This window comes from Oncorhynchus mykiss, chromosome 2, assembly GCF_013265735.2.
Source record: "Oncorhynchus mykiss isolate Arlee chromosome 2, USDA_OmykA_1.1, whole genome shotgun sequence".
Taxonomy (NCBI): domain Eukaryota; kingdom Metazoa; phylum Chordata; class Actinopteri; order Salmoniformes; family Salmonidae; genus Oncorhynchus; species Oncorhynchus mykiss.
The window spans coordinates 99550055-99575054 of record NC_048566.1 but is presented as its reverse complement, the minus strand read 5'-3'; the positions used below and the strand labels follow the sequence as shown (position 1 = coordinate 99575054).

At 44.2% G+C, this 25000-nt stretch overlaps 1 protein-coding gene across 1 annotated transcript in view; it reads left to right on the top strand.

The window, feature by feature from the left end:
• The window catches only part of duox (dual oxidase), a 39098-nt gene that overhangs the window by 7832 nt on the left and 6266 nt on the right, over positions 1 to 25000 (top strand). The window contains exons 12-29 of the mRNA XM_036960769.1: positions 2969 to 3141; positions 5131 to 5306; positions 5599 to 5717; positions 5896 to 6036; positions 6290 to 6403; positions 8703 to 8905; positions 9335 to 9520; positions 10949 to 11174; positions 12215 to 12308; positions 12636 to 12811; positions 13040 to 13112; positions 14032 to 14112; positions 18931 to 19109; positions 21325 to 21555; positions 22068 to 22167; positions 22580 to 22629; positions 22868 to 22995; positions 24832 to 24985. Coding sequence (XP_036816664.1) covers positions 2969 to 3141; positions 5131 to 5306; positions 5599 to 5717; positions 5896 to 6036; positions 6290 to 6403; positions 8703 to 8905; positions 9335 to 9520; positions 10949 to 11174; positions 12215 to 12308; positions 12636 to 12811; positions 13040 to 13112; positions 14032 to 14112; positions 18931 to 19109; positions 21325 to 21555; positions 22068 to 22167; positions 22580 to 22629; positions 22868 to 22995; positions 24832 to 24985 — 2604 coding nt within the window. The remainder of the gene's footprint in view (positions 1 to 2968; positions 3142 to 5130; positions 5307 to 5598; positions 5718 to 5895; positions 6037 to 6289; positions 6404 to 8702; positions 8906 to 9334; positions 9521 to 10948; positions 11175 to 12214; positions 12309 to 12635; positions 12812 to 13039; positions 13113 to 14031; positions 14113 to 18930; positions 19110 to 21324; positions 21556 to 22067; positions 22168 to 22579; positions 22630 to 22867; positions 22996 to 24831; positions 24986 to 25000) is intronic.

Below are 25000 nucleotides of genomic sequence, written 5' to 3'. Positions count from 1 at the left end.
CAACAGGTGTAGTAGACCTCACAGTGAAATGCTGAATACAACAGGTGTAGTAGACCTTACAGTGAAATGCTGAATACAACAGGTGTAGTAGACCTCACAGTGAAATGCTGAATACAACAGGTGTAGTAGACCTTACAGTGAAATGCTGAATACAACAGGTGTAGTAGACCTTACAGTGAAATGCTGAATACAACAGGTGTAGTAGACCTTACAGTGAAATGCTGAATACAACAGGTGTAGTAGACCTTACAGTGAAATGCTGAATACAACAGGTGTAGTAGACCTCACAGTGAAATGCTGAATACAACAGGTGTAGTAGACCTTACAGTGAAATGCTGAATACAACAGGTGTAGTAGACCTCACAGTGAAATGCTGAATACAACAGGTGTAGTAGACCTTACAGTGAAATGCTGAATACAACAGGTGTAGTAGACCTTACAGTGAAATGCTGAATACAACAGGTGTAGTAGACCTCACAGTGAAATGCTGAATACAACAGGTGTAGTAGACCTTACAGTGAAATGCTGAATACAACAGGTGTAGTAGACCTTACAGTGAAATGCTGAATAAAACAGGTGTAGTAGACCTTACAGTGAAATGCTGAATACAACAGGTGTAGTAGACCTGACAGTGAAATGCTGAATACAACAGGTGTAGTAGACCTTACAGTGAAATGCTGAATACAACAGGTGTAGTAGACCTGACAGTGAAATGCTGAATACAACAGGTGTAGTAGACCTCACAGTGAAATGCTGAATACAACAGGTGTAGTAGACCTCACAGTGAAATGCTGAATACAACAGGTAGACCTCACAGTGAAATGCTGAATACAACAGGTAGACCTCACAGTGAAATGCTGAATACAACAGGTGTAGTAGACCTTACAGTGAAATGCTGAATACAACAGGTGTAGTAGACCTTACAGTGAAATGCTGAATACAACAGGTGTAGTAGACCTCACAGTGAAATGCTGAATACAACAGGTGTAGTAGACCTCACAGTGAAATGCTGAATACAACAGGTGTTGTAGACCTTAGTGAAATGCTGAATACAACAGGTAGACCTCACAGTGAAATGCTGAATACAACAGGTAGACCTCACAGTGAAATGCTGAATACAACAGGTGTAGTAGACCTTACAGTGAAATGCTGAATACAACAGGTGTAGTAGACCTCACAGTGAAATGCTGAATACAACAGGTGTAGTAGACCTCACAGTGAAATGCTGAATACAACAGGTAGACCTCACAGTGAAATGCTGAATACAACAGGTGTAGTAGACCTGACAGTGAAATGCTGAATACAACAGGTGTAGTAGACCTTAGTGAAATGCTGAATACAACAGGTGTAGTAGACCTCACAGTGAAATGCTGAATACAACAGGTGTAGTAGACCTTACAGTGAAATGCTGAATACAACAGGTGTAGTAGACCTCACAGTGAAATGCTGAATACAACAGGTGTAGTAGACCTTACAGTGAAATGCTGAATACAACAGGTGTAGTAGACCTCACAGAGAAATGCTGAATACAACAGGTGTAGTAGACCTTACAGTGAAATGCTGAATACAACAGGTGTAGTAGACCTTACAGTGAAATGCTGAATACAACAGGTGTAGTAGACCTTACAGTGAAATACTGAATGCAACAGGTGTAGTAGACCTCACAGTGAAATGCTGAATACAACAGGTGTAGTAGACCTTACAGTGAAATGCTGAATACAACAGGTGTAGTAGACCTCACAGTGAAATGCTGAATACAACAGGTGTAGTAGACCTTACAGTGAAATGCTGAATTCAACAGGTGTAGTAGACCTTACAGTGAAATGCTCCGAATACAACAGGTGTAGTAGACCTTACAGTGAAATGCTGAATACAACAGGTGTTGTAGACCTCACAGGTGTAGTAGACCTTACAGTGAAATGCTGAATACAACAGGTGTAGTAGACCTCACAGGTGTAGTAGACCTTACAGTGAAATGCTGAATACAACAGGTGTAGTAGACCTTACAGTGAAATGCTGAATACAACAGGTGTAGTAGACCTTACAGTGAAATGCTGAATACAACAGGTGTAGTAGACCTTACAGTGAAATGCTGAATACAACAAGTGTAGTAGACCTTACAGTGAAATGCTGAATACAACAGGTGTAGTAGACCTTACAGTGAAATGCTGAATACAACAGGTGTAGTAGACCTTACAGTGAAATGCTGAATACAACAGGTGTAGGTAGACCTACAGTGACATGCTGAATACAACAGGTGTAGTAGACCTTACAGTGAAATGCTGAATACAACAGGTGTAGTAGACCTTACAGTGAAATGCTGAATACAACAAGTGTAGTAGACCTTACAGTGAAATGCTGAATACAACAGGTGTAGTAGAGCTCACAGTGAAATGCTGAATACAACAGGTGTAGTAGACCTTACAGTGAAATGCTGAATACAACAGGTGTAGTAGACCTTACAGTGAAATGCTGAATACAACAGGTGTAGTAGACCTCACAGTGAAATGCTGAATACAACAGGTGTAGTAGACCTCACAGTGAAATGCTGAATACAACAGGTGTAGTAGACCTTACAGTGAAATGCTGAATACAACAGGTGTAGTAGACCTTACAGTGAAATGCTGAATACAACAGGTGTGGTAGACCTCACAGTGAAATGCTGAATACAACAGGTGTAGTAGACCTTACAGTGAAATGCTGAATACAACAGGTGTAGTAGACCTCACAGTGAAATGCTGAATACAACAGGTGTAGTAGACCTCACAGTGAAATGCTGAATACAACAGGTGTAGTAGACCTTACAGTGAAATGCTGAATACAACAGGTGTAGTAGAGCTTACAGTGAAATGCTTACTTACGAAGCCCCTTAACCAACAATGCCGTTTTAAGAAAAAATAAATAAATAAATAAAAATAAATAAAAGTAATAAATATTGATGTATATTGGTGGGCCTTCTCCCCACTAGATTATATGTACGGGCCTCTGCGTTTCTCGCGGTCGGACTTGGTGGCTCTGACGGTGCAGAGAGGCCGAGACTTTGGCCTGCCCAGCTACAACCAGGTCAGAGAGGGGCTGGGCCTGGTCCCTGTGGAGAGGTGGGGAGACGTAAACCCTCAGCTCAACACCACCAACCCACAGGTACTATCAGAACTTATTACGCAATGCTCATGAATGTTTTCTGTATGGGTTATTAACGTGTTTATACGTAAGTCCATACAGTATGTGCTGTTAATTAAACTACTGGTCTGAGATCAGTTAGAGCCACAGGGAGGGGATTAAACTACTGGTCTGAGATCAGTCAGAGCCACAGGGAGGGGATTAAAACTACTGGTCTGAGATCAGTCAGAGCCACAGGGAGGGGATTAAACTACTGGTCTGAGATCAGCCAGAGCCACAGGGAGGGGATTAAACTACTGGTCTGAGATCAGTCAGAGCCACAGGGAGGGGATTAAACTACTGGTCTGAGATCAGTCAGAGCCACAGGGAGGGGATTAAACTACTGGTCTGAGATCAGTCAGAGCCACAGGGAGGGGATTAAACTACTGGTCTGAGATCAGTCAGGGTCACAGGGAGGGGATTAAACTACTGGTCTGAGATCAGTCAGAGCCACAGGGAGGGGATTAAACTACTGGTCTGAGATCAGTCAGAGCCACAGGGAGGGGATTAAACTACTGGTCTGAGATCAGTCAGAGCCACAGGGAGGGGATTAAACTACTGGTCTGAGATCAGTCAGGGTCACAGGGAGGGGATTAAACTACTGGTCTGAGATCAGTCAGAGCCACAGGGAGGGGATTAAACTACTGGTCTGAGATCAGTCAGAGCCACAGGGAGGGGATTAAACTACTGGTCTGAGATCAGTCAGAGCCACAGGGGGGGGATTAAACTACTGGTCTGAGATCAGTCAGAGCCACAGGGAGGGGATTAAACTACTGGTCTGAGATCAGTCAGGGTCACAGGGAGGGGATTAAACTACTGGTCTGAGATCAGTCAGAGCCACAGGGAGGGGATTAAACTACTGGTCTGAGATCAGTCAGGGTCACAGGGAGGGGATTAAACTACTGGTCTGAGATCAGTCAGAGCCACAGGGAGGGGATTAAACTACTGGTCTGAGATCAGTCAGAGCCACAGGGAGGGGATTAAACTACTGGTCTGAGATCAGTCAGAGCCACAGGGAGGGGATTAAACTACTGGTCTGAGATCAGTCAGAGCCACAGGGAGGGGATTAAAACTACTGGTCTGAGATCAGTCAGAGCCACAGGGAGGGGATTAAAACTACTGGTCTGAGATCAGTCAGAGCCACAGGGAGGGGATTAAAACTACTGGTCTGAGATCAGTCAGAGCCACAGGGAGGGGATTAAACTACTGGTCTGAGATCAGTCAGAGCCACAGGGAGGGGATTAAACTACTGGTCTGAGATCAGTCAGAGCCACAGGGAGGGGATTAAACTACTGGTCTGAGATCAGTCAGAGCCACAGGGAGGGGATTAAACTACTGGTCTGAGATCAGTCAGAGCCACAGGGAGGGGATTAAACTACTGGTCTGAGATCAGTCAGAGCCACAGGGAGGGGATTAAACTACTGGTCTGAGATCAGTCAGAGCCACAGGGAGGGGATTAAAACTACTGGTCTGAGATCAGTCAGAGCCACAGGGAGGGGATTAAACTACTGGTCTGAGATCAGTCAGAGCCACAGGGAGGGGATTAAACTACTGGTCTGAGATCAGTCAGGGTCACAGGGAGGGGATTAAACTACTGGTCTGAGATCAGTCAGAGCCACAGGGAGGGGATTAAACTACTGGTCTGAGATCAGTCAGAGCCACAGGGAGGGGATTAAACTACTGGTCTGAGATCAGTCAGGGCCACAGGGAGGGGATTAAACTACTGGTCTGAGATCAGTCAGAGCCACAGGGAGGGGATTAAACTACTGGTCTGAGACCAGTCAGAGCCACAGGGAGGGGATTAAACTACTGGTCTGAGATCAGTCAGAGCCACAGGGAGGGGATTAAACTACTGGTCTGAGATCAGCCAGAGCCACAGGGAGGGGATTAAACTACTGGTCTGAGATCAGTCAGAGCCACAGAGCCATAACCTGCCCTCTCTATTCTGTCTCTACCTTACTGGATCTATAGCTATTCAGGGACCTTGCAGACCTGTATCATGGGGACATTTCTAAACTGGAGCTGTTTCCTGGAGGTCTCCTAGAGTCTGTGGACGGTCCTGGTCAGGTCTTCTCCACTATCATACTGGACCAGTTTAACCGCATCAGGAATGGAGACCGCTTCTGGTTCGAGAACACACAGAACGGGTAGGAACAACGTCCAATACGAACTTCATACGGTAATCGTATGAAACTGTTACCGTTAGTTGAACCTCGATTTCCTGGCTTTCTCGCGTTTCGCTCGGGAAGCTTGGATGGATACCTGTGAGAACGTAAGCCACGAATGAAATAAAACAATAGCCTGGTGTTGAACTCGACTTTGAACTGAGGCAACACAAGACTAATGTCTGTTATGATCAGCTTTGATTCACTGTTTTGGGTGACGTTATATCATAACGGTTCCAGTCGATCTGACAACTCCTTCTGGTTGTTCCTCAAGTCTGTTCACAGCTGAAGAGCTGCAGGCCATTCGCAACACAACCTTTCATGACGTCATTACAGCGGTCACCGGCGCGGAGGCTGAGGACATACAGAGAAGAGTCTTCTTCTGGAAGGATGGTAAAGATCATGTCCTCTTTAAATTTATAATCTTTGTGGTATTGCCAATACAAATAAGTAATGAAACCATAGTGTTCCCTGTAGCTCTAAAATGTTGACTGTAGTTGCTGCTGGTACAGTAACAAATCTCCTTGTGTCTGTCTGTCTGTCTGTCTGTCTGTCTGTCTATCTGTCCCAGGTGACCCTTGTCCCCAGCCCTCTCAGGTCACCACCTCTGAGCTCCACCCCTGCACCAACGCCACCAAGCTCAACTACTTTGACGCCGGGAGTAAAGCTGGCTTTGGCATCCTAGTCATCTGCCTGTTCCTCTTTCCCGTTGGTCGGTATCCGATGTTAACCAATCAGAATCCACATTTTACATGAGGTTATTAGTCTTATCCAGAGTGACTTGCGATCAGTTCATTTATTTAAAGTAGGTAAAACAACCAAATATCACATTTTTTGGACAGGGGAAAACAATAAAAATAGTAAAACATTTTAAAATAGCAGATTTTGATACACAATCATTTTGACTATAGCCGTGGTGAACTTCCCTGAGTGATTCTCTGTTGACTACATTGTTCCCCTGCCAGTGAGCTTCCTCATGGCTCTCGTGGTGGCCTACTTCAGAAAGTCCAAGTTTAAGAAGTTCCAGAAGAGAGGAGGAGCTAACGACACAACAAAGGAACCCGCTGCTGGAATCACAGGTGTGTATCAGGTGATCGTGTTTGAGTGGTACTGTGTGATGTGTCAGGTTAGGTACTGTGTGATGTGTCAGGTTAGGTACTGTGTGATGTGTCAGGTACTGTGTGATGTGTCAGGTTAGGTACTGTGTGATGTGTCAGGTACTGTGTGATGTGTCAGGTTAGGTACTGTGTGATGTGTCAGGTTAGGTACTGTGTGATGTGTCAGGTTAGGTACTGTGTGATGTGTCAGGTACTGTGTGATGTGTCAGGTTAGGTACTGTGTGATGTGTCAGGTTAGGTACTGTGTGATGTGTCAGGTACTGTGTGATGTGTCAGGTTAGGTACTGTGTGATGTGTCAGGTACTGTGTGATGTGTCAGGTTAGGTACTGGGTGATGTGTCAGGTTAGGTACTGTGTGATGTGTCAGGTTAGGTACTGTGTGATGTGTCAGGTACTGTGTGATGTGTCAGGTTAGGTACTGTGTGATGTGTCAGGTTAGGTACTGTGTGATGTGTCAGGTACTGTGTGATGTGTCAGGTTAGGTACTGTGTGATGTGTCAGGTTAGGTACTGTGTGATGTATCAGGTTAGGTACTGTGTGATGTGTCAGGTTAGGTACTGTGTGATGTGTCAGGTTAGGTACTGTGTGATGTGTCAGGTTAGGTACTGTGTGATGTGTCAGGTTAGGTACTGTGTGATGTGTCAGGTTAGGTACTGTGTGATGTGTCAGGTACTGTGTGATGTGTCAGGTTAGGTACTGTGTGATGTGTTAGGTACTGTGTGATGTGTCAGGTACTGTGTGATGTGTTAGGTACTGTGTGATGTGTCAGGTACTGTGTGATATGTCAGGTTAGGTACTGTGTGATGTGTCAGGTACTGTGTGATGTGTCAGGTTAGGTACTGTGTGATGTGTTAGGTACTGTGTGATGTGTCAGGTACTGTGTGATGTGTTAGGTACTGTGTGATGTGTCAGGTACTGTGTGATGTGTCAGGTTAGGTACTGTGTGATGTATCAGGTTAGGTGCTGTGTGATGTGTCAGGTTAGGTACTGTGTGATGTGTCAGGTTAGGTACTGTGTGATGTGTCAGGTTAGGTACTGTGTGATGTGTCAGGTTAGGTACTGTGTGATGAGTCAGGTTAGGTACTGTGTGATGTGTTAGGTACCGTGTGATGTGTCAGGTTAGGTACTGTGTGATGTGTCAGGTTAGGTACCGTGTGATGTGTCAGGTTAGGTACTGTGTGATGTGTTAGGTACTGTGTGATGTGTCAGGTTAGGTACTGTGTGATGTGTCAGGTTAGGTACTGTGTGATGTGTCAGGTTAGGTACTGTGTGATGTGTCAGGTTAGGTACTGTGTGATGTGTCAGGTTAGGTACTGTGTGATGTGTTAGGTACCGTGTGATGTGTCAGGTTAGGTACTGTGTGATGTGTTAGGTACCGTGTGATGTGTCAGGTTAGGTACTGTGTGATGTGTTAGGTACCGTGTGATGTGTCAGGTTAGGTACTGTGTGATGTGTCAGGTTAGGTACTGTGTGATGTGTCAGGTTAGGTACTGTGTGATGTGTCAGGTTAGGTACTGTGTGATGTGTCAGGTTAGGTACTGTGTGATGTGTCAAGTTAGGTACCCTGTGATGTGTCTACTCTCCATCTCTCTGTCTCTCCTCTCTGTCTCTCCTCTCTGTCTCTCCTCTCCGTCTCTCCTCTCTGTCTCTCCTCTCCGTCTCTCCTCTCTGTCTCTCCTCTCCATCTCTCCTCTCTTTCTTGTCTCCGTCTCTCCTCTCTGTCTCTCCGTCTCTCCTCTCTGTCTCTCCTCTCCGCCTCTCCTCTCCGTCTCTTCTCTCCGTCTCTTCTCTCCGTCTCTCCTCTCTGTCTCTCCTCTCCGTCTCCTCCCCATCTCTCCTCTCCGTCTCTTCTCTCCGTCTCTCCTCTCTGTCTCTCCGTCTCTCCTCTCCGTCTCTCCTCTCCGTCTCTCCTCTCCGTCTCTCCTCTCTGTCTCTCCTCTCTCTCCTCTCCGTCTCTCCTCTCCATCTCTCCTCTCTGTCTCTCCTCTCATTCTCTCCTCTCCATTTCTCCTCTCCTTCTCTGCTGTGGTTCGTCTCTCTTCTCCATCTCTCCTCCCTGTCTCTCCTCTCCGTCTCTCCTCTCCATCTCTCCTCTCCATCTCACTTTTCCGTCTCTCCTCTCCATCTCTCCATCTCTCCTCTCATTCTCTCCTCTCCATTTCTCCTCTCCTTCTCTGCTGTGGTTCGTCTCTCTTCTCCGTCTCTCTTCTCCGTCTCTCTTCTACATCTCTTCTCTGCATCTTTCCTCTTCTCTCTCCAGCCTGTGAGTGGCAGGGCCCTAAGAAGCCCTTACGTCCAGTCAATCTGTTGGTGGATGATAAGAGGAGACTTCAGGTGTTTGACCAGTCTGGACCCGCTCAACGGTCACTCAGCCTTGGTTCCCAGACCCACCTGGACATCCTGCTGTCCAGTGACTATTACTGCAGGGCTCTGCTGATGAAAGTACCCAAAGAGTATGACCTGGTGAGTGATTAACAGGGGACAAATAAGAAAGAGCATGGGATAGAGAGAGAGATAGGGGGGTGGAAAGAGAGAGAGAGAGAGAGAGAGATAGGGGGTGGAAAGAGAGAGAGAGAGAGAGAGAGAGGGAGAGGGAGGGAGGTAGAGAGAATGAGAGAGAGAGAGATAGGGGGTGGAAAGAGGGAGAGAGAGAGGGAGAGGAAGAGGGAGGGAGAGAGAGAGAGAGAGAGAGAGATAGGGGGGTGGAAAGAGAGAGAGAGAGAGAGGGAGAGGGAGGGAGAGAGAGAGAGAGAGATAGGGGGGTGGAAAGAGAGAGAGAGAGAGAGAGGGAGAGAGGGAGGGAGAGGGAGGGAGGGAGACAGAGAGGGAGACAGAGAGGGAGAGAGTGTGTATGTATGTGTTTAAACTCTGTTTGTTGTGGTCTGTCTCCAGGTGCTGTACTTTGAGGACGAGGGCCAGCGTGGAGAGTTTGTCCGGTATCTTCGCTCTGAGGTGACAGACGGTGGACAGGAGCTGGCGGTGAGGGACATGACAGAGAAGGAGCTACTGAGAGAGGCAGTGACCAGAGACCAGAGGACTCAGATAGTTGAGACCTTCATCAGGAGTGCCTTTGCCAAGGTACTGTAATATGGTGATTTAGGAGACGTTTTACTGTAATATGGTGATTTAGGAGACGTTTTACTGTAATATGGTGATTTAGGAGACGTTTTACTGTAATATGGTGATTTAGGAGACGCTTTACTGTAATATGGTGATTTAGGAGACGCTTTACTGTAATATGGTGATTTAGGAGACGTTTTACTGTAATATGGTGATTTAGGAGACGCTTTACTGTAATATGGTGATTTAGGAGACGCTTTACTGTAATATGGTGATTTAGGAGACGTTTTACTGTAATATGGTGATTTAGGAGACGCTTTTACTGTAATATGGTGATTTAGGAGACGTTTTACTGTAATATGGTGATTTAGGAGACGCTTTTACTGTAATATGGTGATTTAGGAGACGCTTTTACTGTAATATGGTGATTTAGGAGACGTTTTACTGTAATATGATGATTTAGGAGACGCTTTTACTGTAATATGGTGATTTAGGAGACGTTTTACTGTGATATGGTGATTTAGGAGACGCTTTTACTGTAATATGGTGATTTAGGAGACGCTTTTACTGTAATATGGTGATTTAGGAGACGCTTTTATCCAGTGCCACTTACAGAACTGTCAACAACCCTGGTGCGCAGTACAGATAGACACAGACCTTCTGTACCACCCTGGTGCTCAGTACGGATAGACACAGACCTTCTGTACCCCCTGGTGCGCAGTACGGATAGACACAGACCTTCTGTACCCCCTGGTGCCCAGTACGGATAGACACAGACCTTCTGTACCCCCTGGTGCGCAGTACAGATAGACACAGACCTTCTGTACCCCCTGGTGCGCAGTACGGATAGACACAGACCTTCTGTACCCCCTGGTGCGCAGTACGGATAGACACAGACCTTCTGTACCCCCTGGTGCGCAGTACGGATAGACACAGACCTTCTGTACCCCCTGGTGCGCAGTACGGATAGACACAGACCTTCTGTACCCCCTGGTGCGCAGTACGGATAGACACAGACCTTCTGTACCCCCTGGTGCGCAGTACGGATAGACACAGACCTTCTGTACCACCCTGGTGCGCAGTACGGATAGACACAGACCTTCTGTACCACCCTGGTGCGCAGTACGGATAGACACAGACCTTCTGTACCCCCTGGTGCGCAGTACGGATAGACACAGACCTTCTGTACCCCCTGGTGCGCAGTACGGATAGACACAGACCTTCTGTACCACCCTGCTGCGCAGTACGGATAGACACAGACCTTCTGTACCACCCTGGTGCGCAGTACGGATAGACACAGACCTTCTGTACCCATAGCATTGTTAACGCCATTCTCTAACTCACTGAGCCATTCAATGTGACCACCATTAACAATCCCAATGACACCAGGCTAAGCATACGTATTGACTTCAACCCAGAGTTAAAACAGATCCCCGTCCTCTATAGGTCCTGGAGATAGAGAGGGCTGGTGTCAGAGACCTGAGTGGTGCGTCCTGTAGGAAGACCCGGGAAGCCCTGCAGACTGAGCTGACAGGAACTGAGTTTGCCGACGCTCTGGGACTCAAACCGGACTCGCTCTTTGTCGACTCCATGTTCACGCTGGCCGACAAGGACGGAAACGGATACCTCTCCTTCCAGGAGTTCCTCGATGTCATCGTCATTTTCATGAAAGGTATAGGACGTGGATGCATATTCACAGCATTTGAATATGAATTAATACACGAATAGATGAATATGCGAATACATTAATTAGTGAATACATGAATACACAAATATATGGCCCATGAATACGCTAATACATGAATATGTGAATACATGAATACATGAATACGTGAATACATGACTACGTTAATACATGAATACATTAATATGTGAGTACATGAATACGTGAATACATGACTACGTTAATACATGAATATGTGAGTACATGAATACGTGAATACATGACTACGTGAATACATGACTACGTTAATACGTGAATACATGAATATGTGAGTACATGAATACGTGAATACATGACTACGTGAATACATGAATACATGACTACGTTAATACGTGAATACATGAATATGTGAGTACATGAATACGTGAATACATGACTACGTGAATACATGACTACATGAATACATGACTACGTTAATATGTGAATACATGACTACGTTAATACATGAATATGTGAGTACATGAATACGTGAATACATGACTACGTGAATACATGACTACGTTAATACGTGAATACATGAATATGTGAGTACATGAATACGTGAATACATGACTACGTGAATACATGACTACATGAATACATGACAACGTTAATACGTGAATACATGAATATGTGAGTACATGAATACGTGAATACATGACTACGTGAATACATGACTACATGAATACATGACTACGTTAATACGTGAATACATGACTACGTTAATACATGAATATGTGGCCCATGAATACGCTAATACATGAATACATGAATACATGAATATGTGAGTACATGAATACGTGAATACATGACTACGTGAATACATGACTACATGAATACATGACTACGTTAATATGTGAATACATGACTACATGAATACATGACTACGTTAATATGTGAATACATGACTACGCTAATACATGAATACATGAATAGATGAATATGCGAATACATTAATTTGTGAATACATGAATACATGAATACGTATTTGAATTGGTATTTTGTCGTAGGTTCACCAGAGGAAAAATCCAAACTGATGTTCTCAATGCACGACGTTGACGGAGACGGTTTCTTATCAAAAGAGGAATTTTCCGGACTACTTCGGTAAGCGGTACTCCCTATTGGGTCATCCTAAAAAAAAAAAGCCTGGCTTTTGAAGGTACACACTCAGCAGTGGTCCTCTGTAGATGTACAGTACGTCCACATCCCAGGCCGTTGGCTGCACACACAAACCCAACATGAAAAGATAAGCGCCGTGCAACAGGTTCCTAACTCCGTCCTAGGAACAGTGGGTTAACTGGTCTAGGAACAGCGGGTTAACTGTTCAGGGGCAGAACGACCTTGTCAGCTCGGGGGTTTGAACTTGCAGCCTTCCGGTTACTAGTCCAACACTCTAACCACTAGGCTACCCTGTCGCCCTCTGTTCTGCAGGTCATTCATAGAGATCTCCAGCAGCCTTCTGTCTAAAGGCCAGGCTGAGGAGGCTATCCAAGCCATGCTACAGGCCGCGGGCTTCAACGACAAGGAACAGATCACCTGGGAGGACTTCCACTTCTTGCTCCGGGACCACGAGAAGGAGCTGAAATTTGCCAAGCTCAACATTAAAGGTGACTATACAATAATATAGTATATGCAACTTAGCAGATCGCTTTAATCCAGAGAGTTTTAGAGGACAGAGATAAGATAACACCATTCATCTATACATGTGATTCTTGTGGGAATTGAACCCACCATCTTGGCATTGCTAGATCCACTCTTACCAACTGAGCAGGACAGGACCAAAGGCCTCCTCTGTCCTTGTCTCAGCACTTACCCATAATCCTCTGTATATCTAGGGATGGAGAAGGAGGGAGGAAACAGACTGAGTCGAAACCAACGTGTATCTTTCATCACCCCAGAGAGGAAAATGTAAGATAATAACACCAGGGAGTTATTACCCCAGAGAGGAACGGGTAAGATAACACCAGGGAGGTATTACCCCAGAGAGGAACGGGTAAGATAACACCAGGGAGTTATTACCCCAGAGAGGAACGGATAAGATAACACCAGGGAGGTATTACCCCAGAGAGGAACGGATAAGATAACACCAGGGAGATATTACCCCAGAGAGGAACGGATAAGATAACACCAGGGAGATATTACCCCAGAGAGGAACGGATAAGATAACACCAGGGAGGTATTACCCCAGAGAGGAACGGATAAGATAACACCAGGGAGGTATTACCCCAGAGAGGAACGGATAAGATAACACCAGGGAGGTATTACCCCAGAGAGGAACGGGTAAGATAACACCAGGGAGGTATTACCCCAGAGAGGAACGGGTAAGATAACACCAGGGAGGTATTACCCCAGAGAGGAACGGGTAAGATAACACCAGGGAGGTATTACCCCAGAGAGGAACGGGTAAGATAACACCAGGGAGGTATTACCCCAGAGAGGAACGGGTAAGATAACACCAGGGAGGTATTACCCCAGAGAGAAACGGGTAAGATAACACCAGGGAGATATTACCCCAGAGAGGAACGGGTAAGATAACACCAGGGAGATATTACCCCAGAGAGGAACGGATAAGATAACACCAGGGAGGTATTACAGATAGGATACCGTTTGACCAACATGTTGATTGTCAGGCTCTCATCAGGGTCGTGGACATGCTAATGATTTCTTGATGACAGGATGATTGCTTTTTCCAAGTAACCTGTTATTATATTTTGTGACTCAATTACTTCACTCCTTGTCTGCAGGTATGATAACCGTCAGTTTATAAACACTGGGCTTGGTAGTCTAGTGGTCCTTATTTAAAATGGTCATGTCCTCTCTGTCCTAGCTCGCCCTTAGAAGGGGACACGCAGTTCTCCAGCAGCCTGGGGAAAGACGGACAAGAGCTTCGTAGACGACAAGGGAAAAGGTAACTTAGAGGGCAGATGGTGCATCCGTTCATCTGTGTGTGTGTGATTCTTGTGGGAATTGTGGGACATAAAGAGCGTTGTGTTGAACACTGCGCGATGTTTAACAGTGAGAACCGCAGAATGGTGAACTTACTAAACGACTGAGAGTTGACTGGGCGATATTAGGTTGCTTTTTGTGTGAATATTTTACGTCTGGATTTGAATGATTTTTGTATTTTTAGCGGCTTTGGGATTAAAATGTACGGTTTTCAAAAACCTATTTTGTGAAGATGACCTGGCAAGAGTTCATTACAGGAACAATGTAATGTGTACATGTACAATACAACAGCGAACACAAGGACAACCCTTCTAACCTCTAGACGCCTGTCCTCTGACATCCTCGTGGTCGGGTGACAGACGAGAGTTCATTTCACTAGTCTGACAACGTGCTATAGTGTCCGTGCCGTTAGTGGTCTTGGTGTATCTTATAACGTCTCTGTTCCGTGGCGCAGATGACATCATAGCGATGTCAGACTTCTTGGTACGTGTGTTTCAAGGTGAACATTTCCTCATGACTTCTTATGTCTGAGTAATGAAGTCATCGCTGGCCAACACCAATAGTGGTGATTGATATGTGCTAAATTACACCCTATTCTCTACGTAGTAATTTATTTTTTATTTATTTAACTAGGAAAGTCATTATGGTGATATCATCTATATGTATGCTAATTATGTATGCTAATTATGTATGCTGATTACGTCTACTGGCCTTCCTTAGCTCTTCTGTCCTTCCTTAGCTCCTCTGGCCTTCCTTAGCTCTTCAGTCCTTCCTTAGCTCTTCTATCCTTCCTTAGCTCTTCTATCCTTCCTTAGCTCCTCTGTCCTTCCTTAGCTCTCCTGTCCTACCTTAGCTCCTCTGTCCTTCCTTAGCTCCTCTGTCCTTCCTTAGCTCTTCGGAGATTAAATCAATGTTTTATTTTTACTGTAGTACCTACGTTTTCAGTTGACTTAATGACAAGAATCTCCTTCACTCTGTCCTTCCTTAGCTCTTCTATCCTTCCTTAGCTCCTCTGTTCTTCCTTAGCTCTTCTGTCCTTCCTTAGCTCCTCTGTCCTTCCTTAGCTCTTCTATCCTTCCTTAGCTCCTCTGTCCTTCCTTAGCTTCTCTGTCCTTCCTTAGCTCCTCTGTCCTTCCTTAGCTCTTCGGAGATTAAATCAATGTTTTCTTTTTACTGTAGTACCTACGTTTTCAGTTGACTTAATGACAAGTATCTCCTTCACTCACGTGACTGTATCTTCTTGATGGGGCCTAAGGGCCGTACAGAGCTGGGACTCTGTTTCATATTGTAGTGTTTTATACTGTAGTGTTTTATATTGTAGTGTTTTATATTGTAGTGTTTTATATTGTAGTGTTTTATATTGTAAATGTTTGACATGTTGTCTGCTGCTTTTTCGTCCAGGTCTTATAGATTTTATAGTCTTTATATCTTATAAAAGATATTAACATTAACAATGAGACTAAAAACTTGGGGATATAAAGGTTAAAAAAATGTTTTAAATAAAAAATAAGTTCTACTTCAGGGAAGTGTGAGTGATAGCAGTAATTTGGGGTTACCACGGTTACCTCAGGTTGTGTAAGAGACTTTGGTTGCTTGTGTGGATGACAGTATGTCTGGTATCTAGAGTGATGCCACCTGCCTCTACTTACCTCCATTAGCAGATAACACAACACTTGAGGTTTGAGCTCTTCAAATATAGGGATTATGATGGTTTTACCGTGCGGTAGAGTACTTAGTATTTACTGTGGGGGAATATTCTCTCTCTTCGGGAGAGAGAAAAAAAAATCAACAAGCATTGTAGATTAATTTACCTTTCGGTTGATCTAGAAACACAAAGTATACATTTAGGCCGCTACATTATGTCACGTTCTGACCGTAGTTCTGTTATTTTATTCTTGGTTTTTAGTATTGGTCAGGGCGTGAGTTGGGGTGGGCAGTCTATGTTTGTTTTTCTATGTTTAGGTTTCTGTGTTCGGCCTAGTATGGTCCTCAATCAGAGGCAGGTGTTGTTAGTTGTCTCTGATTGAGAATCATACTTAGGTAGCCTGGGTTGCACTGTTGGTTTGTGGGTGTTTGTTTCTGTGTGAGTGTTTGGGCCACACGGTCCTGTTTCGGTTTTGTAGATTTCTCGTTTATTATTTTTGTTCCAGTGTTCAGTTGTTTTTTTGAATAAATCAATATGGACACTTAGCACGCTGCGTTTTGGTCCGATCCTTACTCCTCCTCAGACGAAGAGGAGGAAAGCCGTTACACATGAACTCACGTGAACTCACGAACTCAGCACCGTTGAGTCACAACTATACATTGAATACAGTACAGAGGGATCTGTTAGCAGAAAAAGTATTTTATTAACAAAAGGTAAACAAATACTTTTGATTTACAGAACTTATTTTTTGTTGTTGTTGCAGTTTTTTTTTAATTTTTTACAGCTAATGTCCTGCAATTCCACACATTTTGCCATGAATTATACCACGTTCACATGATATCTGACTTATACCACGTTCATATGATATCTGACTTATACCACGTTCATATGATATCTGACTTATACCACGTTCATATGATATCTGACTTATACCACGTTCATATGATATCTGACTTATACCAGGTTCACATGATATCTGACTTATACCACGTTCATATGATATCTGACTTATACCAGGTTCACATGATATCTGAATTATACCAGGTTCACATGATATCTGACTTATACCAGGTTCACATGATATCTGAATTATACCAGGTTCATATGATATCTGACTTATACCAGGTTCACATGATATCTGACTTATACCAGGTTCACATGATATCTGAATTATACCAGGTTCATATGATATCTGACTTATACCAGGTTCACATGATATCTGAATTATACCAGGTTCATATGATATCTGACTTATACCAGGTTCACATGATATCTGACTTATACCAGGTTCACATGATATCTGAATTATACCAGGTTCAGATGATATCTGACTTATACCAGGTTCACATGATATCTGAATTATACCAGGTTCACATGATATCTGAATTATACCAGGTTCATATGATATCTGACTTATACCAGGTTCACATGATATCTGACTTATACCAGGTTCACATGATATCTGACTAATACCAGGTTCACATGATATCTGACTTATACCAGGTTCACATGATATCTGACTTATACCAGGTTCACATGATATCTGAATTATACCAGGTTCACATGATATCTGACTTATACCAGGTTCACATGATATCTGACTTATACCAGGTTCACATGATATCTGACTTATACCAGGTTCATATGATATCTGACTCATACCAGGTTCACATGATATCTGACTCATACCAGGTTCATATGATATCTGACTTATACCAGGTTCACATGATATCTGACTTATACCAGGTTCACATGATATCTGACTTATACCAGGTTCACATGATATCTGACTTATACCAGGTTCACATGATATCTGACTTATACCAGGTTCATATGATATCTGACTCATACCAGGTTCACATGATATCTGAATTATACCAGGTTCACATGATATCTGACTTATACCAGGTTCACATGATATCTGACTTATACCAGGTTCACATGATATCTGACTTATACCAGGTTCATATGATATCTGACTTATACCACGTTCATATGATATCTGACTTATACCAGGTTCATATGATATCTGACTTATACCACGTTCATATGATATCTGACTTATACCAGGTTCATATGATATCTGACTTATACCACGTTCATATGATATCTGACTCATACCAGGTTCATATGATATCTGACTTATACCACGTTCACATGATATCTGACTTATACCACGTTCATATGATATCTGACTTATACCAGGTTCACATGATATCTGACTTATACCAGGTTCATATGATATCTGACTTATACCACGTTCATATGATATCTGACTCATACCAGGTTCATATGATATCTGACTTATACCAGGTTCACATGATATCTGACTTATACCAGGTTCACATGATATCTGAATTATACCAGGTTCACACGATATCTGAATTATACCAGGTTCACACGATATCTGAGTGAGAGGGACTAATACAAATCACACACCATATATCAGACAGCACTGGGACGATTTTGACGAAACTCGGTTGAATGATGCGTCTTGCCATAAAGATCTGTCATTATACAAAACGACACCGATTGGCCCAAGGCGGGAGCTATGGTAATGAACGGACGTTTGTTAGTCACACGATATCTCAATTGGCCCAAAGGAGGATGATGTGGAGGAGGAGGGATGGAGGGAGAGGGGGGGGGACGCTGCATTATTTGTTGGGGGATGACATGTTTACTGTTGCCTTGTTGTGAGATGTTTTTGTTTTTATAGTATACAGTTGCAAATTAAATTGGCCAAATGTTTCAGGTCTTTCTTGAGAAAGAGGTCTTTTGACTTCCGTGAAAAATCAAGGTTTAAAAAAGTTCTCCAACAGTGCTGTGATAAAGACGTTTGCTGTTGAAACACGTTCAGCAATAAATGCCATTGAAGGGAATTATACTGCCGACCTGAAGCTTCTTTAATAGTTTCAGTTTAATGAATTATGTTGGGACAATAAAGTTGATCTGAATCCTAATGTTAATCTCCGTCTAACTACCTCTTATCCTCCTCCCAGATCCGGCCTCCAGAGTCCTAAAGTGTATGTATTCATCTCAGTCTAACTACCTCTTATCCTCCTCCCAGATCGGGCCTCCAGAGTCCTAAAGTGTATGTATTCATCTCAGTCTAACTACCTCTTATCCTCCTCCCAGATCGGGCCTCCAGAGTCCTAAAGTGTACGTGAAACCCAAGAAGGATCGCTCCGGCAGGAACGCCGTCCAGCAGAAGATCCAGCACTTCAAACGTTTCATAGAGAACTACCGTCGTCACATTGTCTGTTTCACCATCGTCTACGGCATCACAGCTGGAGTGGCGCTGGAGAGATGCTACTGTGAGTTGTGTTGTTGTCTTCTTGTCTTCCTCTCTTCTCTTGTGCTCTCTCTCTCTCTCTCTCTGGTCTTCTGGAGAGATGCTACTGTGAGTTGTGTTGTTGTATTCTTGTCTTCCTCTCTTCTCTCTCTCTCTCTCTCTCTCTCTGGTCTCCTGTTTTGGTAGTTAGCCGGGTACTTCGTGAACAACTGCTGGTGTAAAAAGAGCTTTTATAAAATACATTTGATTGATTGAATTTGACATAGCCTGGCTGGTCAAAACAAAGAGAAATGTTAGTGTTGTTTGTCCTTTTTGAGCCACTGTAGCAACAACATAGCCAGAAACACTTCCTCAAAATAGTCTTTAGAAATCGAAGATAACATACATTTTGACGGGGGGGGGGGGGGGGGGGGGGTTTAGCCGAGGAGGTCTTAGTCGCGCAATTTTACATCTAACTAAGATGTTTTGGCGAAGTACAGTGCCTTGCGAAAGTATTCGGCCCCCTTGAACTTTGCGACCTTTTGCCACATTTCAGGCTTCAAACATAAAGATATAAAACTGTATTTTTTTGTGAAGAATCAACAACAAGTGGGACACAATAGTGAAGTGGAACGACATTTATTGGATATTTCAAACTTTTTTAACAAATCAAAAACTGAAAAATTGGGCGTGCAAAATTATTCAGCCCCTTTACTTTCAGTGCAGCAAACTCTCTCCAGAAGTTCAGTGAGGATCTCTGAATGATCCAATGTTGACCTAAATGACTAATGATGATAAGTACAATCCACCTGTGTGTAATCAAGTCTCCGTATAAATGCACCTGCACTGTGATAGTCTCAGAGGTCCGTTAAAAGCGCAGAGAGCATCATGAAGAACAAGGAACACACCAGGCAGGTCCGAGATACTGTTGTGAAGAAGTTTAAAGCCGGATTTGGATACAAAAATATTTCCCAAGCTTTAAACATCCCAAGGAGCACTGTGCAAGCGATAATATTGAAATGGAAGGAGTATCAGACCACTGCAAATCTACCAAGACCTGGCCGTCCCTCTAAACTTTCAGCTCATACAAGGAGAAGACTGATCAGAGATGCAGCCAAGAGGCCCATGATCACGCTGGATGAACTGCAGAGATCTACAGCTGAGGTGGGAGACTCTGTCCATTGGACAACAATCAGTCGTATATTGCACAAATCTGGCCTTTATGGAAAAGTGGCAAGAAGAAAGCCATTTCTTAAAGATATCCATAAAAAGTGTCGTTTAAAGTTTGCCACAAGCCACCTGGGAGACACACCAAACATGTGGAAGAAGGTGCTCTGGTCAGATGAAACCAAAATTGAACTTTTTGGCAACAATGCAAAACGTTATGTTTGGCGTAAAAGCAACACAGCTGAACACACCATCCCCACTGTCAAACATGGTGGTGGCAGCATCATGGTTTGGGCCTGATTTTCTACAGCAGGGACAGGGAAGATGGTTAAAATTGATGGGAAGATGGATGGAGCCAAATACAGGACCATTCTGGAAGAAAATCTGATGGAGTCTGCAAAAGACCTGAGACTGGGACGGAGATTTGTCTTCCAACAAGACAATGATCCAAAACATAAAGCAAAATCTACAATGGAATGGTTCAAAAATAAACATATCCAGGTACTGTATTTCTCAAGTGAAGAAATATGCATGAAAAATATAATTATCTAGTGGCTTGACAACAAACGATACATTTTCCGACGACCCGGGCGACCCGACTAAAATTCACATAGAAATGTGAGTTATAGAGCTGTCATTCTCACATAAAGCAAGTCTAAGAAGGTTATATCTGTTCCATGAGCTCTATTTCTATTACATCTTTTCATTTCAGTTTTTCTACAGTATTACTGACTTGTTTTGCCATATAAACTGAAACGAGGTCAACTATTTTAATTTTTAGCAACCAGGAAATGGAGGAGAGATTTGTAGCATAGTGCACTTTTTTAATTGGATATTCATAATTTAATTGAATATTCATGCCATGCAGACTCCATTGCCCTACAAAAGGCATCTGAAAATAAAAGCTGTGGTTTAACCAGACACAGATTAAACCTAGTCCTGGACTAAAAAAAAACATACACGATGGAGAATCTCTTTTTTGAAAGTGCTTTTTAATTAAGGCCAAGGCATAATCTGCATCTGGGAAACCAGCCCATAGAATAAAAACCACTGGCCTAACAGGAAAAACGAACATCTTGCTGTGTTTTTAGACTATGGTTTGCAGGCAGACTCTTCGGGCGTGCCGGAGACGTCGGCGGTGGGCATAGTGGTGTCGCGTGGTTCGGCGGCGGCCATCTCCTTCCTGTACCCCTACATGTTGCTGACGGTGTGCCGCAACCTCATCACCCTGGGACGAGAGACCTTCCTCAACCGATACATCCCCTTCGACGCCGCTATAGACTTCCATCGCTTCATGGCCATGTCCGCCATCTTACTCACAGGTCAGAGGTCACAGGTCAGACTGACCTTAACCCTAACTCCTATCTCTAACCCTTCATGGTCATGTCCGCCATCTTCCTCACAGGTCAGAGGTCACAGGTCAGACTGACCTTAACCCTAACTCCTATCTCTAACCCTTCACGGTCATGTCCGTCACAGGTCAGACTGACCTTAACCCTAACTCCTAACAGAGATTCAACACTACATACTGGTACTCACTGTAACAGAGATTCAACACTAGATACTGGTACTCACTGTAACAGAGATTCAACACTAGATACTGGTACTCACTGTAACAGAGATTCAACACTACATACTGGTACTCACTGTAACAGAGATTCAACACTACATACTGGTACTCACTGTAACAGAGATTCAACACTAGATACTGGTACTCACTGTAACAGAGATTCAATACTAGTTCTACAGATCACCATGTGGGACTGTAGCACAATCACACATGGTGTTTACAAGGTCATGTTGTGTGTTCCTCCCTTCCTCATCTCCCCTGCAGTCACCCACTGTCTGGGTCACGTGGTGAACATCTATGTGTTCTCGGTCAGTGACCTCAGCATCCTGGCCTGTCTGTTCCCCAGGGTCCTAGCCAACAACGGGTAATGACATCAGCATTATTTCACCATACAATACTCCTGGTAGCTGTCTATGTTCATCTGGAGAAAAATCACCCTTAAAAGGTCTTCTCTTGTATCTGGTTTACTGTGTGTTGACTGTTGACTGTGTGTTGACTGTTGACTGTGTGTTGACAGTGTGTTGACTGTGTGTTGACTGTTGACTGTGTGTTGACAGTGTGTTGACTGTTGACTGTGTGTTGACTGTTGACTATGTGTTGACTGTTGACTGTGTGTTGACAGTGTGTTGACTGTTGACTGTGTTGACTGTTGACTGTGTGTTGACTGTTGACTGTGCGTTGACTGTTGACTGTATGTTGACTGTGTGTTGACTGTGTGTTGACTATGTGTTGACTATGTGTTGACTATGTGTTGACTATGTCTTGACCGTTTGCAGGTCTGAGATGCCGATGAGATGGTCGTGGTGGTTCTTTCAGACAGTTCCAGGTAGGACAGAATACAAACCATTCCCAACGGTCAAGACTGTATGATGTCATAATTATGTCATTTCACCCCGTTTCACCCACTGGGTGACTGAAAGAGAAAGAGCTACTTGATGTAATTTCTGAAGATCACAGTAGCTCAGTAATTCCACATTATCTCTCTCTCTCTCTCTCTCTCTCTCTCTCTCTCTCTCTCTCTCTCTCTCTCTCTCTCTCTCTCTCTCTCTCTCACGTTACTCCAGGAATGACGGGCATCCTGCTTCTGTTCATCTTTGCGTTTATGTACGTCTTCGCCTCACACTACTTCCGACGAATCAGCTTCCAGGGATTCTGGCTCACACACTACCTCTATGTGGTTATCTACATCCTGGTGAGCACACTACCGAACAAAAAATATAAACGCAACATGTAAAGTGTTGGTCTCATGTTTCATGAGCGGAAATAAAATATCCCAGAAATGTTCCAAACGCACCAAAAAAAATCGTATTTCTCTAAAATGTGCACAAATGTGTTTACATCCCTGTCAGGGAGCATTTCTCCTTTGCCAAGATAATCCATATCAAGAAGCTGATTAAACAGCATGATCATTACACAGGTGCACCTTGTGCTGGGGACGATAAAAGGCCACTCTGGTAGACATTCCTACAGTCAGCATGCCAATTTCACTCTCCCTCAAAACTTGAGACAACACAATGCCACAGATGTCTCAAGTTTTGAGGGAGAGTGAAATTGGCATGCTGACTGTAGGAATGTCTACCAGAGCTGTTGCACGAGAATTGAATGTTAATTTATCAACCATAAGCCGCCTAGAGAATTTGGCAGTACCTCCAACTGGCCTCACAACCACAGACCACATGTAACCACGCCAGCCCAGGACCTCCACATCTGGCTTCTACACCTCAGACCACGTGTGACCACACCAGCCCAGGACCTCCACATCCAGCTTCTTCACCTCAGACCACGCCAGCCCAGGACCTCCACATCTGGCTTCTACACCTCAGACCATGCTAGCCCAGGACCTCCACATCTGGCTTCTACACCTCAGACCACTCCAGCCCAGGACCTCCACATCCAGCTTCTTCACCTCAGACCACGTGTGACCACACCAGTCCAGGACCATCCGGCGTCTTCACCTGCAGGATCATCTGAGACCAGCCACCCGGACAGCTGATGTAAACTGTGGGTTTACACAACCAAAGAATTTCTGCACAAACTGTCAGAAACCGTCTCAGGGAAGCTCATCTGCTTGTCGTCCTCACCAGGGTCTTGAACTGACTGCAGTTTGATGTCATAACTGACTTCAGTGGGCAAATGCGATGGCCACTGGCACTGGCACGCTGGAGAAGTCTGCTCTTCACGGAGGAATCTGTACTGGGCAGATGGTAGTCGGCGTGTATGCTGTTGTGTAGGCTCTTCACGGAGGAATCCCGGTTTCACACATATCAAGCAGTAGTAGTATCTCAACGTCGTGAACAGTGTCGACCATGGTGGCGGTGGGGTTATTGGTATGGGCAGGCATACACTACGGACAACGAACACCATTGCATTTTACCTATGAATACACAAAGACGACCGTGACGAGATCCTGAGGCCCGTTGTCGTGCCATTTTTCATCCGCCGTCATCACCTCATGTTTCTGCACGATGATGCACGGCCCCATGTCGCAAGGATCTGGACACACTTCCTGGAATTCCAGTTCATCCATGGTCTGCACACTCACCATATCTTTGAGGCCTTACATGAACTCAGTAAAATCTTTTAAATTGTTGTGTTTATATATCTTTTTTTGTTCAGTGTGTGTTTCCTATAATTCTGTGACAATACGGTGTCCATATTAGGACAACCTTAGTCTCAACAGAACTTCTTTCAGACAAATTCTGCCGAGACTGAGCGTCAAGGTTACCAGTGAGTCAGTCGTTGTAATTTTTTTATTTTACCTTTATTTAACTAGGCAAGTCAGTTAAGAACAAATTCTTATTTTCAATAACGGCCTAGGAACAGTGGGTTAACTGCCTGTTCAGGGGCAGAACGACAGGGGATTTGAACTTGCAACCTTCCGGTTACTAGTCCAACCTTCTAACCACTAGGCTACCCTGCCGCCCCAATAATACCATACGAGCCACACAGGACTAGTCTCACCAAGACACACTGGGATGGACTCTAGTCTGTTCATTGGTTGATTTCCTCTTGGTCGTCTCCCCGTCAGACGGTGGTCCATGGAAGCTACGCTCTGCTTCAACAGCCTAGTTTCTACATCTACCTGATCCCTCCGGCTCTGCTCTTCCTCCTGGACAAACTCATCAGCCTCAACAGGAAGAAGGTGGAGATCCCTGTGGTCAATGCTACGTTGCTGCCCTCAGGTACTATATTGTACT